The sequence below is a fragment of the Narcine bancroftii genome, chromosome 5 (assembly GCF_036971445.1).
Source record: "Narcine bancroftii isolate sNarBan1 chromosome 5, sNarBan1.hap1, whole genome shotgun sequence".
Classification (NCBI taxonomy): Eukaryota; Metazoa; Chordata; class Chondrichthyes; order Torpediniformes; family Narcinidae; genus Narcine; species Narcine bancroftii.
This window is the reverse complement of record NC_091473.1, coordinates 155,079,220-155,096,498: the sequence shown is the minus strand read 5'-3', so window position 1 is coordinate 155,096,498 and position 17,279 is coordinate 155,079,220. Positions and strand designations below refer to the sequence as shown.

At 46.2% G+C, this 17,279-nt stretch overlaps 1 protein-coding gene across 1 annotated transcript in view; it reads right to left on the bottom strand.

The window, feature by feature from the left end:
• Positions 1-736: 736 nt before the first annotated feature.
• Positions 737-17,279, bottom strand: part of LOC138764094 (mitochondrial adenyl nucleotide antiporter SLC25A24-like) — a 99,792-nt gene continuing 83,249 nt past the window's right edge. The window contains exon 10 of the mRNA XM_069939463.1: positions 737-902. Coding sequence (XP_069795564.1) covers positions 877-902 — 26 coding nt within the window. The 3' untranslated portion in view covers positions 737-876. The remainder of the gene's footprint in view (positions 903-17,279) is intronic.

Here is a 17,279-nt window from a genome sequence, read left to right as displayed (position 1 = left end):
CTCTCACACCCCTCCCAGTCTTTGCTCTCCCAAAGCCGCCGAGCCTTTATTTCTTTTTAGTGTCCGAACCCTTCCGTCCCCTCGTTTGGTCTCTCGTGCACGCGCCCGTCTCCAAGGCGCGCTCCGGCCCATCCGGTGCGTGTCCCCGTCTGCTCTGCGCCCCGGGAATTGCACCCCTTCGGCCAGCGCCCTGTGACCGAGGAGGTTGGCCGGTTCCCTCCAAACCCCAGCCGCTCTCTGTGCTGACCTGTGGCCCCATCTCGCTGCAAGCCCTTTCCCCAGGGTCTCTGCGTCTGGGACCCCCGCAGCTCAGCGCCTTGGACGTGTGCGCCCACCCAGGTGGGAGAGGATGCGGTTATTTTTGTGGACTCGTCAACTTTCAGTTGTATCTCCTCCATAAAAATGGAAGGATGTGAACAGGAACGAGTTGGAGCCCCAGAACTGAGCCCCGCGGTCCCGCTGCAGACGGGCTCCCACGCAGCCCGTGGCGGTGATCTGCTCCCTGCTGGTCAGACCGGTCTCCGTCGCTGGGTTCAGGGAGGCCGCTGCACCGCAGTGTGCGCGCAATTGAAGGAGGGACCTGAACTTCTCAGTGTGCGCGCAATTGAAGGAGGGACCTGAACTTCTGCAGGAGCTGCAATCAGACAGAACCCTTGTGGACAGAAAGAAGCAGGAAGGAACTCAGACAGGACCCAGAAACGTGGCTGGCGAGTGGGTGAATAAAAGTTCCGACGACTGAAAGGAGAAGATACACTTTTATTAGCTTATAACTGAGGGGAGGATCTTCAGAGGGGCTCTGGGTTCAGGCGGGAAACCAGGGTTAAAAACAGGGAGATGGGGGCGTAGTCAACCACCAGTGAATCCCAGTTCAGGCTTTCACCCCTTCCTGCAGAATTTGGGGTCTGTGAATGAAAAACATTGATTTAGAAGATAAAAATAGTAATTTACAAATTTAAATGATCTCTGGAGATCCTGGTGGAGCCCCTTAGCACGGGGGGGGGGGGGGGGTGGGCTTGGACACCTTAGGTCTCCTTGTGAGGGAGGAGAGGTGGGCTGGGTCTCAGGCACAAAGGTGGACCTTCCTCCTGAACCAGATCCCCTGAGGCCCTGGGTGGGGGTGGCAAGAATGAGCTCCGTAGCTCACAGAAGGACCAACAGCACCCCAACGACCCGGGCCAACAGCTCTCTGTTCCAGCAGGTGCCAGGCCCCTGATGGAGACGGTGTCCTCCCTGTCATCCAGGTACTCCACATGGGATTGGCACGGGGCAGTTTCACCCTTTCCACCAGGGCGTCGGTCTTGCTTCTCCTTTTTAACCTGTCCGTTCCCCTGGGGGTTGTAGCTAGTCGCCCTGCTGGAGGTGATGCCTCTCGCCAGCAGGTACTGACGTAGCTCATCACTCATAAAGGATGAGCCCCAGTCACTATGAATATAGCTGGGATACCTGAACAGGGCAAAAATGGAGTCTAGGCCCTTTATGATTGACGAAGTGGATGTTTATGGACGGAATGGTGAACGGGAAGCGGGAGTACTCGTTAATGACAGAGAGAAAGAAGGCGTTCCCATTTGTGGAGGGGAGAGGTCCCTGTAGAGCTCGTTGAAAGAATCAAAGACTTGTTGATCCAAACCAAGGCTTTTATTAGCAAAAGACAGGAGCTCTTCACAGGTGGCCGACCAGTCCGGAATGATCCAACCTGACTAGGGACACAACCCTTTAAGGCCCAGACAATAGGTGTGGCTTAGCTCTCAGCCAATCGCTGTAAGCACAGTCTAGATACTGTAACTATATACACTATGTACATTGGTGATAGATCTGTACTATCAGATTCACCCCTTCTTGGAGAACTGACCCTGGGAAAAAAAAACAAAAACAAGGGAGAGAATGAAAGGAAGGGGTAGGTCAAGGACTGTAGCGGTCAGGGGGACTGACCATCCGGCGTGACCGCCATGGTGCCGGGATTGAGGTCGCTGGAGTGGTGTCGCCAGCGGGCTCGTCGGGTGCGACTGCTCCGTTGCTCAATTCCCCAGTCGTGTGGTCGGCAGGGTGGCCCGGGTCGTTGGGGTGCTGTTGGTCCTTCTGTTGCGGCACGGGGCCTGGGGAATAAAAAGTTGGGGAAGGTTGGGTTGGGGGGTTTGCTGGGTCTACCGTGTCCTGAGCTAGGTCTCGCACCGAAACAGTGTCCTCCCGCCCGTCTGGGAACTCAACGTAGGCGTAATGTGGGTTTGCTTGGAGTAGAGTCACTCGGTCGACCAAGGGGTCGTTCTATGAGTGCCGGACGTGGGGTCACTAAAGGACGGGGCCAGGGACGGTGAGCCATGCTGGTACAGTGGTTCCTGATTCGGATTTCCTCGGGAAAAGGAACATCCTTTTGTGGGGGGTAGCATTTGTTGCAGTACATAGGAGGGAGCGGATGGAGTGTAAGGCACTAGTGAGAACCTCCTGCCAGTGAGAGGTGGGGAGACCTTTAGACCGGAGAGCCAGTGTAACCGCTCTCCATATGGTGGCATTCTCCCTCTCGACCTGGCCGTTACCACGTGGGTTATAGCTCATGGTCCTGCTTGAAGCGATACTACACTCCAGAAGGTACTGTTGCAGCTCTGCGCTCATGACTGAGGACCCCCTATCACTGTGGATGGAATTGGGGTACCGGAAGATGGTGAAAATACTGTGAAGGGCCTGTATCACTGAGGTGGCAGTGGTGTCTGGGCAGGGCAGAGCGAACGGGAAGCGGGAGTACTCGTCGATGGCCGTAAGGATGTAGGTATTATGGTTGGTCAAAGGTAGGGGCCCCTTAAAGTCTACGCTAAGATGCCCGAAGGGGCGGGTGGCCTTGATAACGTGGGAGTTATCCGGACGGATGAAATGGGGCTTGCATTCAGCGCACACCGAACAGGCTCGGGTAATGGAGCGAATCTCCTCGACTGTGTAGGGTAGGTTGCGCGCCTTCACAAAGTGGGCAAACCTAGTGACTCCTGGATGACAGAGCGTCTCATGGAGTTTCTGTAGGCTGTCCATCTGTATGCTGGTGCACGTCCCCCTGAAGAGCGCGTCAGGCGGGTCGTTGAGCTTACCAGGCCGGTACAGGATGTCATAGTTAAAGGTGGAGAGTTCGATTCTCCATCTGGCGATTTTGTCGTTTTTTTATCTTACCACGCTGGGTGTTGCTGAACATGAAGGAGACCGCGCGTTGATCAGTCAACAGTGTAAAGCGCCTCCCAGCGAGGTAATGTCTCCAATGACGCACTGCTTCAATAACACTAAACCAGCAATGCTCTCATCCCCTCACCAGAGCAATGGAACTGATTAAAGTGCATGGACACTACACCAATTGCTTATTTGACTCTGGGTCAACTGACAGTTTTATCCAGCCAGATCTGGCCCTCCGTTGGGGACTTGACATTATCCCCACTACCCAGAGGATCTCATTAGCGACGAGGTCGCACTCGACTCGGATAAAGGAGTATTGCATCGCCACGCTGGAAGTACAGGGCGTAACGGTCACCCACTTCAAATTATTCGTCCTTCCCCAATTGTGCACCCCAGTGTTGCTGGGATTAGACTTTCAGTGTCAGTTCCGAATGGTGTCCCTACACTTTGGGGGACCCCACGCCCCCCTCTCGGTCTGCCATTGCCCCACCCCCGAAGCACCCAAGCAACCTGCCTCCGTGCCCCGGGGCCAATCCTGCGGCCTTTCCACACTCCGGATTACCCCGCCAGCACTCTTTGCAAACCTCACCCCTGGCTGGAAGCCTGTGGCCACCAAAAGTCGGCAATATAGTTACGAAAACAGACAATTCATTAGGAGTGAGGTGCGTAGATTGCTGGATGAGGGCATCATCGAACCCAGTTCAAGCCCCTGGAGAGCCCAAGTGACAGTAACTATATACACTATGTACATTGGTGATAGTTTGAAAGGCCTGGACGACTTGATCAGGTGCGCCTTTGTGGGGCGGTTGAAGTGTGGCTTGCACTCCGCGCAGACCTGGTCATTTCCCTGATGTCTTCCATGGAGTAGGGCAGATTGCACGCCTTGACAAAATGAGCCATGTGGGTCACCCCTGGATGGCAGAGCTCATTATGTAGAGACTGCAGTTGGCCGGAGTGTGCAGAGGCACAGCTTCCTCTGGATAAGGCATCTGAAGGGTCATGAAGGGCTCCAGGCTGATGGATAATGTCATAATTGTAGGTGAAGAGCTCGATCCTCTACCTAGCAACCTTGTCATTCTTGATTTTTCCCCTCTTGACATTATTGATCAATGCAACCGAGCTCTGGTCAGTGAGGAGTATAAACCTTCTACCAGTGTCTCCAGTGCCTTATGGCTTCTACAATGGCTTGAGCCTCCTTTTCCACAGATGGGTTCCGGAGCTCATGGTCTTTTAATGTCCGAGGGGGGAAAAAATTCAACTGCTCTGCCCACCTGGTTGAGGGTAGTGGCCAAGGTTATGTCCGAAGCATTGCTTTCCACTGGAAAGGTACATTCTCGTCCACCGTGTGCATGGTGGCTTTTGCAATATGGTTCCGGAAGTGGTAAAAAGCCGTTTGGGCTTCAGCCGAGAGGATCAGTGGCTTTTAAGAGAGGACGAACCTTATCAGTGTATTGAGGGATCCACTGGGCGTAATATGAGAAAAACCCCAGGCATCTCCTCAAAGCCTTTGTGGTCCTGGGGATGGGGAGCTCTAACAGGGGGTGCATCTTTTCGGGATCAGGCCCAATGATGCCATTCTCCACCACTTGGCCAAGGATAGCTAGACGTTTAGTCCTGAACATGCACTTGTCAGAATTATAAGTGATGTTCAGGGCTTTCACCACGTGGAGAAAACTCTGGAGGTTGGCATTGTGGTCTTCCAAGGTATGACCACAGATGGTGATGTTATCGAGGTAGGGGAAGGTAGCCTTCAACACATACCCATCCACTATTCTGTCCATCTGCCCCTGGAATATAGAAACCCCGTTAGTGATACCAAAAGGGACCTTTCGGAATTGATACGGATGGTCATTGGAATGGATTGGCAGCTGGTGATGAGCAGCTTTCAGGTCAATGGTCGAATAGACCCGATACTGCACAATATTATTCCCCATGTCCGAAATTCGAGGGAGGGGGTATGTGTCCAGGAGTGTGTACTGATTAATAGTTTGGCTGTAGTTGTTTATTAGCCTGGACTTATTTTCCCCTTTTACCACCACCACTTGCGCTCTCCACGGGCTGGTGCTAGGTTCGATGATACCTTCGTCAAGCAGACGTTGTGTCTCAGACTTTAAGAAATCTCAATCTGCTGTGCTGAACCTCCTGCTCTTGGTAGCAATAGGTTTGCAGTCTGGGGACAGATTCAGAAAGAGAGATGGTGGGGGGGGGGGGGGGGGGGTGGGGTCGATATTCAGTGTGGAGAGGCTGCATGTGGGTTCTGATTTTAGGGGCCCTCCGTTCCGAACTGTTACGGGAGGACGGGACCAGAATACTCCAAGGTCACACTTTTAAGGTGATACAGGAAGGAGTCAAAAAATCATAAACATAATAAATTATTAACTAAAGAAGTCGCCAACAACACCAGAGCGCACAATTCATCAAGAATGTACAGGTGAAATTTACAGAATCCCCCCCCACCCCCCCACAACAGATGTACTATACAATGTTGTTGAACACGTAGAATGTGAATGAGACTCAAGGAATATGTGATAATTAGAAGGATCCATCTTCAGGTTGTATTTTTGCACAGTCCATGGGTCTATGAAGTTTTCAGTAGAGCCCGTGTCGATTAGGCATTTAGTGGAATGTTCGTTTACCTTCACTGCCACTATGGAGTTGCTGAGCTGGTGAGGTCTGTCCTGATCTAGGACCATCGAGGTTAGGACCCGGGAGACTTCATACTCCTCACTCGAGTGGCCCCCACCATCCTGGGCTGCCCTGTGTGGGTAAGTTGGCATCGACCTTGTGGCGCAGCAAGATGGCCGTCCTCCTTCCTCCAATGACGATGATGGTGACGCTGAGGTTGAATTTGAGTCACAACAAGATGATCGCTGAGCCTTTTTGCGCCGTTTTCTCACAGCCACCCTCCTTCGGCGTGCAGTGCACCAAGTGGGTTCGGGCAAATTTGGGCCTGGAATCAGATCTGGGAGCAGTGCAGACCATAAACTTCCCCCGGCTTCCCTTCAAGTGGGAAATGCTTGCCCAATGTCCTTTGTTGCCACAGCTGAAGCAAACTGTGTCTTTATCCGGGCAACGAGATTGGGGGTGGGGGATCTTGCTGCAGGAAAAGCAGTCTGGGGTGAGGGGAGAGCAGGTTGGCAGAAACTGGAGAAGTCGATGTTGATGCCATCCAGTTGGAGAGGATCCAGATGGAAAATCAGGAGATGTTCCTTCAATTTACAGGTTGTCTTGATGGGATTGTACATGAGGCCATGGTCAGACGTGTGAGTAAGGGACTGGGATACAGAATTGGTGGTCGGGCACTGGTACGGATGGAGTGAAGGTGCTCAGCGAAGTGATCTCCCGACTGTGCCCAGTCTCTCTGACGTAGAGAGGGCCACAGCAGGAGCCCCGGATGCAGAAAATCAGTCCTGCGGATACGCAAGTGAAGTGTTGCTTCACGTGAAAGGCCGGTTTTGGGCCCCAGACTGTGGTGAGAGGAGGTGTGGGTGCAAGTGTGGCACCTCCTGTGGGCTCAGGGGAAGGTGGCAGGGGTGAAATTGATAGGGAGGGGTGAGTGAACTCAATCTCCCAACAAATGAAGGCCAGCACACCTTCGCTCTGTCTGTGTATCCGCAGGACTGATTTACTGCATCTGGTGCCCCCTTTGTGGCCTTTGCTGCATCAGAGAGACTGGGCACAGACTGGGAGATCACTTCGCTTTGTTCTGTCTGTGTCATAGGGAGAATCCTGGGAATTATAGACCCATGAGTTTCTTTGGGGAAGGTTTGACCTGTACAAAAAGGACGGGCTGTACCTGAACTTGAGAGGGACCAATATCTGGCTGGCAAGTTAGCTAGAGCTGTTGGGGAGAGCTTAAACTAGTTTGGCGGGGGGTGGGAATCTGAATGTGAGGGCAGAGATCAGGGTAGAAGGAACCAGGGTGTTGGGGTTGAAAAAGAAGAAAATAGAAAAAAGTAAAAAATACTGTGTATCAAAAGACAACAAAAGGGACAGGCAGGTGAAGAGATGGGATAATTTGCGGTACAAAAAAAATGCAGCAAAATCAGTAACAGATCCTGGTCTAAGGAAACTGTACTTAAATGCACGGAGCATTAGGAATAAAGTAGATGAGCTTCTTGTACAGCTATAGATTAAAGATGTGACGTTATGGCCATCACTGAGACATGGGTTAATGATGAATGTAATTGGGAGCAGAATGCCCAAGGGTACACAGTGTAGAGGAAAGATAGGCCGGTAGGTAGAGGGGGGTGGTGTGGCCTGATGGGGAGCAATGATATTAAATCACTAGAAAGAAGGGACGTACAGTCAGATGGGGTAGAATCCGTATGGGTTGAGTTAAGAAATAGCCAGGGTTAAAGGAACCTATTGGTAGTTATATCCAGGCCCCCAAACAGCAGCCGGGAGGTGGACTTTTAGTTACAGCTGGAAATAGAAAAATTATAAGAAAAGGAGAATGTCACAATAAATATGGGGGAATTTAAAGAAAATAGTAATTTAAAGTGGCCACAGGAGAGGATCAAATACCTCGGAGTTAATATTGATGGTAACTTGAATAATCTATACGTTAAACTACGCCCCCTTGCTGGAGAGAGTCAAGGAGGACCTAAAGAGGTGAATGACCCTGCCCACTGGTGGGCAGGGTTAACTGCATCAAAACGGATGTGTGGCCAAGATTCCAGTATCTTTTTCAAACATTGCCTGTGCCGTTGCCCCAGGGTTTCTTTAAACAGCTGCTACATAAGGTTAGAAGGTTTCTCTGGAGGGGTAAGGAGCCAAAGGTCTCTATGGAAAAATTAACATGGCTCTATAGTCTAGAAGGATTGAGGATGCCAGACTTCAATAAATATTATTGGGCAGCTCAATCGAGATACATCGCCTCTCTCTTTCAGGGAGGAGATGTACCATCCTGGGCACAAATTGACCTGCTCTTGGTAGTGTGACAAGGTATATAGAAATGTTTTTGGGAGATAAATTGGGAAAGGTCACATGCAAACACTTTAAAACAGATCTTATTTGAAATACTGAAGTTATACTAGACATCGTGGCTTCTCACATCTTTTTGCAAGAGCTTCGAAGATTGCTCAAAAGACTTCACTAATGGATTGTTTACCAAATCAACAGATGGAAGAGCAGGCTGGCACCGCTATTGTCTGCAGGAGAACTTGGGGTTGTTGTAAGAGAGTCATGTGGTTTTGCAAGCAGAGAGAGTCAAACAGGTTTTCTCTCAGTCTCTGAGAGATACAGACACACAGAGATCACATGACAGTGTTTTAGCTGCAGAAGTTGCGATTTATTAACATGATGTTTGACTTAGATAAAATTCCTCCTTGGGTGCATATAGAACTTAGTAAGATTGGGGAGGCAATTGCACAAGATTTTATTTATTAATGTGTGGTGGCCACGATACGGTGGTGCTGTAAAGAGAAAAGGAACACATTCACACCAAGCTGAGTAAACCAGTAACTGACTGTTTATTCAAAAGCAATACTGCAAACCCCCCACCTGCCACGCTGGCTCACAGAAGTGACGTAGGCGCACAGTCTCGGGAGCATCGTTCTCTCCCTGAGGTTCTCTCTTTAACCCCGGTGCTTCTCCTCAGTGAGGAGGCCATCCCTGCAACATTGTGTTTAGGCTGCGTGTTGTGGCAATTCGGCCCCTTGTGTATGGGCCCAGTCTGGACTGCTACACCACTCTCCAGAATCGCAAATAGTTCTCCCAGACTTTGTTTTCGAGCCCTAGGAGGGCGGCCACATTGCTGCACTCCCAACATCCAGAGTAAAAACCTTTTAAGCACTTTAAAAGGTCCATTGTAAGGGGGTTCCTGGCTGGCCCTTCCTGATGAATACAAAATCCCACAGTTTTCAAATCTTCTGGGGCGTGGCAGGGTGGCATGCCATGTGTGGTAGTAGGAGTGGGCGTGGGTTGGCTGTACTGTCCCTTAAACGCTGCAGGATGTCCATAGCATTGGGTTGAAATTCAGTGGAGCTGAAATGGAGGTCACCTGGAATGGCGAGTGGCGTCCCATAGATTATCTCAGCCAACGAGGCAGGGAGGTCCTCCTTGGGTGCCATGCAGATGCCAAGCAGGACCCATGGGAGTTCGTCCATCCAGTTCAAGCCCTGGAGTTGAGCTTTCGATTGGCGGTGAAAATGTTCCACTAGTGTGTTCGCTTGAGGGTGGTAGGCAGTCGTGTGGTGTAACTGGCTAACACAGAATTTTGACAGTGTTGACCTTAGGGAGGAGGTGAACTGGACTCCTTGGTCGGAGGTAATACGTGAGGGGATGCCGAAACGAGTGACCCACTACAACATGAATACTTGCATGCAAGTCTCTGTTGCAGTTGGCATTTGGACTGCCTCTGGCCAGTGTGTGGCAGTGGTCCTATGATGTCCATGTGGATATGGTGGAATATGTTTTCCGAGGATGGGAAGGGTGTAACAGTGCCTTAGTGTGTCTCTAGTCTTTGGCACTTTGACATTGTACGCAGGTCTTGGCCCAGAGAGAGATTTCACGGCCTAGTCCACGCCATACGAAGTGATCTGAGAGGGCTGTGAAAGTCCATGCACTTGGTTGAACGCCTGGGATCTCCAAACAGCGGGAAGAATTGGCCTCAAGCGGCCAGTGGACATGTCACAAAAGGAGTAGTGATCCTCCTGGTTCTGGAGCGAACTCCTGTAGCTACAGTCCTGTGATGGCCGTGCGGTAGGCCTGCGTGTCTGCATCCTTGGCTGGTCCCTGGCTGGTTAGGCTATGTCAATACAACCGGTAACCTTGGAGATTCCTGGGCGTGAGAGTGCGTCTGCTACAACATTGGACGTCCCTGTGACGTGTTGGATGTCTGTATTAAATTCCAAGATATAGGAAAGGTGACGTCGCTGTCTGGCCAACCATGGGTTTGTGGTCTGTGTTTGCCATGAATACCCGGCCTTTTAGGATATATCCGAAAATGGCCAGGTACAGAACTAGCAGCTCCTGATGTACTTAAGCTTGGATGGCCTCAGGTGCATGTTGATAAAAGAAAGTGGCTTCCATTGTCGATTGACCTACTGCTGCAGAACTGTGCCAACCATTTTCTCGGAGGCGTCCATAATCAATGACAATGGGGAGTCTGGGTCTGGGTGGGCCAAGGAGGTGGTTTCAGCTAGTGCTGTTCTGGTTGTGTCAAAGGCTTGTTGTACTTCAGTGGCCCAGGTGAGAGTCTTCTCGCCCCTTTTGATAAGGTTGAATAGTGGCCTGCTGCCCCTGGGAGGAAACGATGGTAAAAGTTCTACAACCCTATGAATTCCTGCAGTCCCTTGAAAGAGGTTGGTTTGGGAAAACTGTGGATGGCCTCTACCTTGTCGGGCAGTGCAATGGCTCCCGCGCTGGTAATACAATGTCCCAGGAAATTGATGGTATCCAAATCAAACTGGCATTTAGCTGGATTGATTGTTAACCCATGAGCCTGAAGCTTAGCGAAGAGCTGCCGAAGGTGTTCCCCGTGTGTTCCTGTGTTGGGGCTGGTGATGGAAATATCATCTAGATATGACAAATATTCCCTCCAGGTCTCGAGTCACCATGTCCATAAGGCGCTGGAATGTCTGGGCCGCATTTTAGGCCTAAAAGCATAAGCATAAATTTAAAAAGTCCGAACAGGGTGATGTTGGCAGTCTTTGGGATGTCATCGGGGTGCACTGAGATCTGATGATATCCTTTAACCAAATCGACTTTAGAGAAGATCCAAGTTCCCCGGAGTCAAATAGTGAAATCTTACACGTGGTATTGGATACCAGTCTGGCACTGTTGCGTCATTTAACTGCCAGTAGTCTCCGCACGGGTGCCACCCTCCAGAGTTCTTGGGGACCATTTGTAGGGGGCAAGCCGAAGGGCTGTTTGAGCGACGGATGATAGCCAACTCCTCCATGGTTGCAAACTCGGTTTTGGCCAGGAGGAGCTTGTCCTGGGGAAGTCCTCTTGCCCTCTCGTGAACTGATGATCCGGTGGTCTCAGTGAAGTGCTGCACACCGTGTGCAGGATCCACATCATGGAAATTTGGGGATAGCAGTGACGGGAAATTGGCCAGTAGGGAGGTGTACTTGTTCCAGTTGGAGACGTGGACTCCCCTTGGCTGGAAATTTCATTGGCGTACAGTGAAGGGTAAAACCTGGAAGGTTGCTGCGTTAACTAGTCAGCACCTGGTCAAATCCACGAGCAGTTCGGTGGCCCGCAGAAAGTCTTCCCCTAGGAGGGCCTGACCCACGGAGGCGACTACACTCCCATCAGAAAACTGTGCCTGTGGTGTGGATAGTCACGAGTCGAGTTCAGTGGCTGGGGATTGTAGAACCATTGGCTGCCTGTAAGAGGAAACCTTGGGGGTTGTTTCTCCACTCAAAGAATGAGGGCAGCATGAGGCTGACCTCGGCACCAGTGTTGACTAGGAACAGACACCCAGTCTTCAGGTCCCATGGGTACAGGAGCCCTTTACTGGTGTCATCCACCGAGCCCACTAATGACAGCTGGCTTGCTCATTTCCCAGTGTCCAGCTGGGTATGGACACATGGAAATTATGGGGGGGGACGCAACGTTGGGCATTACGGACTCAATGACGATGATTGTAGCAGTAACCAGTAGCCTTGTCAGGACGGTCGCTGTGCTGCATCTGTATGGCTGCCATGGCTGCTGGGGAGGGGTATTGAGTGGTCCCTGCCAGTGTGGTAGCACCCACCCCACAAATAGGCTGGACATTGATTGATTCAGGCTGAGGGGTTAGGAAAAGCCAGTCTGCTTCCTTGGCCACAGGTGTGGGTGAGCAAGGTCCATATTGGAGATGGATGAGGCAACATGGACTGGCAACTTCGACAAGAATAGGGCTTCAAACAGGAAACACTTGGTGTGTTCATCTGCTAACGCCACTATCTCCTGCAAAAGGTCAGAGGGGTTCCAATCCCGAGGTCCTGTGAGTTAAGTACATGAATGACCTGTTCATGCCGGCTGAGTTAGAAAGAGTTGATGAAAGAAGGTATACTTGCATCCCATGGGTGGGTGGTTCACAAAAGAGCTGACTCTTGCTGCTGTGACTGGTTCCAGGGTGCTGACAACGTGCCGGAGTTTGGTGGCTTCAGCTGTTATGCCTCTTCACACGAACTGTGCCTCACCTCAGCTAGCTGCAGCCAACTGTGCGGCTGGTTGGCCTAAAATGGTGGCTAGTGGACATCCATAGCATTCACCGTAGCTGGGGCAGGACAGAAATGGCCGCGACTGCGGCAGGATCATTGCTGACAACTTCAGGAGCTGGTGTAAAGCCAGTAGGGTCCTTGCTGCTGCGTTTTCGGTAGGTCTCAAACCGTTGAAACCTATGTGGGGTCACCACTGTAGCGTGCATGATACCTATGTGGGGTCACCACTGTAGCGTGCATGATACCTATGTGGGGTCACCACTGTAGCGTGCATGATACGGTGGCATTGTGAAAAGAAAGGACACGTCTGCACCGAGCTGAGTGAACCAGTAACACTGTTTATTCAAACAGACCGCACAACTAAAGCAATTCTGCGAAACCCCCACCCACCGCGCTGGCTCACGGGAGTGACGTCAGTATACAGTCTCAGGAGTGGCGCTTGCTTCCTGCAGTTCACCCTTTAACCCTGCTGCTTCTTCTCAGTGAGGAGGCCGTCCCTGTGCCGTTGTGTGTAGGCTATGTGGTGTGGTGATTCGGTTCCTTGTGTACAAGGCCGGGCCAGACCACCACAAATGGAATTTGAGGTTGTTGACAGCGGGTATTGTGTAGTGATACCCCTGTTTTTAAGCTTTTAATTGAGCTTTGGAATAAGATTGATAAATAAATTGGTGGGAGGGGGTTATTGTCAAGAGGAACACCTTTATTTCAAAATAGACCTATTTTCTGTGGAAAACCAACTTTTAAGGAATTGGCATCAATAGGAATGTTTTGAAGCTGGGAAATTTATTACTTTTGAGTGAATGAAGGAGAAGTTTAGGGTACCTATTAATGCTTTATTTTATTATTATCAAGTTAAGGATTTTTTGCGTGATAAATTTTGTCTGGCTCTGTTATTGCCAAGTGAGACAGAGGTGGAGTTATTGATTAGTTTTAGTAATATAGAGAAATTTATTTAGCTAATGTATAATTTGTTGCAAAGGAGAGCCCCTAAAGTAAGGTCCATTAACCAAGGCAGAGATGGGAAATAGATTTGAACAGGTAAATAGATGAACATAGTTGGAAGGATTTATGTAAAGAAAGCATGAAAAGTGTAACAAATGTAAGATACAGGCTGGTACAATACAATTTTATTCATCAATTATATGTAATTCTGCAAAAATAAATAGATCGAATCATACTTTATCAGATTTGTGTTTTATTTTTTATTTTTTATTTTATTTTTCACACAATAAACCACATTGACCATGATACATACATTTTCCTTTTCAAATATATACAGTGCCATTTTCTCCCCCACCCTCCTCCCATCCCACCCTCACTACCTCCCCCCCCCGTCCATTTAAAGTACAAAATCTAAGATACATTAAACCAGTCAAACAATGTTGTCATTCAATAAAAATAAACAAGAAATTCCACTGAGTCAATTCTTTTCATTTCCTTCTCCTTTCGTTAATTTAGGTAGTGAATGTCCCCGGTAGGTTTTCTCTATTGTGTTTCATGTAAGGCTCCCATATTTGTTCAAATATTTCAATATTATTTCTTAAACTATATGTTATTTTTTCTAATAGAATACATTTATTCATTTCTATATACCATTGTTGTATTTTCAAATTATCTTCCAATTTCCAGGTTGACATAATACATTTTTTTGCTATGGCTAGAGCTATCTTAACAAATCTTTTTTGTGCACCATCCAAATCAATTCCAAATTCTTTGTTTTTTATGTTACTTAGGAAGAAGATCTCTGGATTTTTAGGTATATTGTTTTCTGTAATTTTATTTAATATTTGGTTTAGATCTTCCCAAAATTTTTCTACTTTCTCACATGTCCAGATTGCATGAATTGTTGTTCCCATTTCTTTTTTACATTGAAAACATCTATCAGATACTGTTGGGTCCCATTTATTTAACTTTTGAGGTGTAATGTATAGCCTGTGTATCCAGTTATATCGTATCATACGTAACCTCGTATTTATTGTATTTCTCATCGTTCCAGAACATAACTTCTCCCATGTTTCCTTCTTTATCTTTATGTTTAGATCTTGTTCCCATTTTTGTTTAGTTTTACCATTTGTTTCCTCATTCTCCTTTCCTTGCAGTTTAATATACATATTTGTTATAAATCTTTTGATTATCATTGTGTCTGTAATCACATATTCAAAGTTACTTCCCTCTGGTAACCTCAGACTGCTTCCCAATTTGTCCTTCAAGTAGGATCTCAATTGGTAATATGCCAACACTGTATCTTGAGTTATATTGTATTTATCTTTCATTTGTTCAAAGGATAATAATCTATTTCCTGAAAAACAATTTTCTATTCTTTTGATCCCTTTTTTCTCCCATTCTCTAAAGGAAAGGTTATCTATTGTAAAAGGGAGTAACTTATTTTGCATCAATCTTAGTTTTGGTAATTGGTAATTTGTTTTATTCCTTTCTACATGAATCTTTTTCCAAATATTGAGTAGATGATGTAATACTGGAGAATTCCTACGTTGTACCAATTTTTCATCCCATTTATATAATATGTGTTCAGGAACCTTTTCCCCTATTTTATCTAATTCTAATCTAGTCCAATCTGGCTTTTCCCTTGTTTGATAAAAATCTGATAGGTATCTTAATTGTGCGGCTCTATAATAATTTTTAAAGTTTGGCAGTTGTAAGCCTCCTTAACTTAATTTATCTAGTGCTATCCTCGGTTTCCCCCCTTTCCATAAAAATTTCCTTATTATTTTCTTTAACTCTTTGAAGAATTTCTCTGTCAAGTGTATTGGCAATGCATGAAATAGGTATAATATCCTTGGGAAAATGTTCATTTTAATACAGTTTATCCTTCCTATTAGTGTTAATGGTAAATCTTTCCAATGCTCTAAATCGTCCTGTAATCTTTTCATTAGTGGATAATAATTGAGTTTATATAGATGGCCGAGATTTTTATTTATTTGTATACCTAGGTATCTTATTGCTTGCATTTGCCATCTAAATGGTGATTCCTTCTTAAATTTTGAGAAATCCGCATTATTCATTGGCATTGCTTCACTTTTATTTACGTTAATCTTGTAACCCGACACTTCTCCATATTCCTTCAATTTCTTATATAATTCTTTTATTGATAGTTCTGGTTCTGTTAAGTATACTATAACATCATCCGCAAATGAACTGATTTTATATTCCTTGTCTTTTATTTTTATCTCTTTTATATTATTTTCTGTTCTTATCAATTCTGCTAGTGGTTCTATAGCTAACACGAACAATAAGGGTGATAGTGGGCATTCCTGCCGCGTTGACCTGCTTAAGTTAAATTGCTTTGATATATACCCATTTACTGTCACTTTCGCCAATGGCCCCTTATATAATGCTTTAATCCAATTAATATACTTCTCTGGTAAACTGAATTTTTGCAATACTTTGAATAAATAATTCCATTCTACTCTGTCAAAGGCCTTCTCTGCGTCTAAAGCAACTGCTACTGTTGGCGCTTTACTCCCTTCAACTGCATGAATTAAGTTAATAAATTTACAAATATTGTCTGTTGTCCGTCTTTTTTTAATAAATCCAGTTTGGTCTAGATTTACCATTTTAGGTACATAATTTGCTAATCTGTTTGATAATAGTTTAGCTATTATCTTATAATCTGTGTTAAGAAATGATATTAGTCTATATGACGCTGGTGCGAGTGGATCTTTCCCTTGCTTTGGTATTACTGTAATTATTGCTGTTTTACATGAATCTGGTAAGCTTTGTGTTTTATCAATCTGGTTGATTATTTCCAGGAGGGGGGGGGGGAATTAATAAATCTTTAAATGTTTTATAGAATTCTATTGGGAATCCATTCTCTCCTGGTGTTTTATTATTTGGTAGTTTTTTTATTATCTCTTGTATTTCTACTATTTCAAATGGTTCTGTTAATTTATTTTGTTCCTCTATTTGTAATTTTGGTAGTTCAATTTTAGTTAAAAATTCATCTATTTTGCCTTCTTTCCCTTCATTTTCAGTTTGGTATAATTGTTCATAGAATTCTCTAAAGTTTTCATTAATCTCCGTTGGATTATATGTGATTTGTTTGTCTTTTTTCCTTGATGCCAATACCATTTTCTTAGCTTGTTCTGTCTGAAGCTTCCATGCTAGAATTTTATGCGTTTTTTCCCCTAGTTCATAATATTTCTGTTTTGTCTTCATTATGTTCTTCTCCACCTTATATGTTTGTAGTGTTTCATATTTTATTTTTTTATCTGCCAATTCTCTTCTTTTAGTTATATCTTCCTTCATTGCTAATTCTTTTTCTATATTTACTATTTCCCTTTCCAACTGCTATGTTTCCTGATTGTAGTCCTTCTTCATCTTGGTTACATAACTTATTATTTGCTCTGATGAACGCTTTCATTGCGTCCCATAGTATAAACTTATCTTTCACTGATTCCGTATTTATTTCAAAGTACATTTTAATTTGTCTTTCAATTAATTCTCTAAAATCCTGCCTTTTAAGTAGCATGGAGTTTAATCTCCATCTATACATTCTTAGAGGGATGTCCTCTTACTCTATTGTCAATATCAAGGGTAAATGGTCCGATAATATTCTAGCTTTATATTCTGTTTTTCTTACTCTATCTTGCATACGAGCTGATAACAGAAATAGGTCTATTCTTGAGTATGTTTTTTGTCTACCCGAATAATATGAATATTCCTTTTCCTTTGGGTGTTGTTTCCTCCATATATCCAAAAGTTGCATTTCTTGCATCGATTTAATTATAAATTTGGATACTTTGTTCTTTCTGTTAATTTTTTTCCCAGTTTTGTCCATATTTGAATCCAAATTAAGGTTGAAATCCCCTCCTATTAATATGTTCCCTTGCGTATCTGCTATCTTCAAAAAAATATCTTGGATAAACTTTTGATCTTCTTCGTTAGGTGAATATACATTGAGTAGATTCCAAAACTCCGAATATATCTGACATTTTATCATTACATATCTCCCTG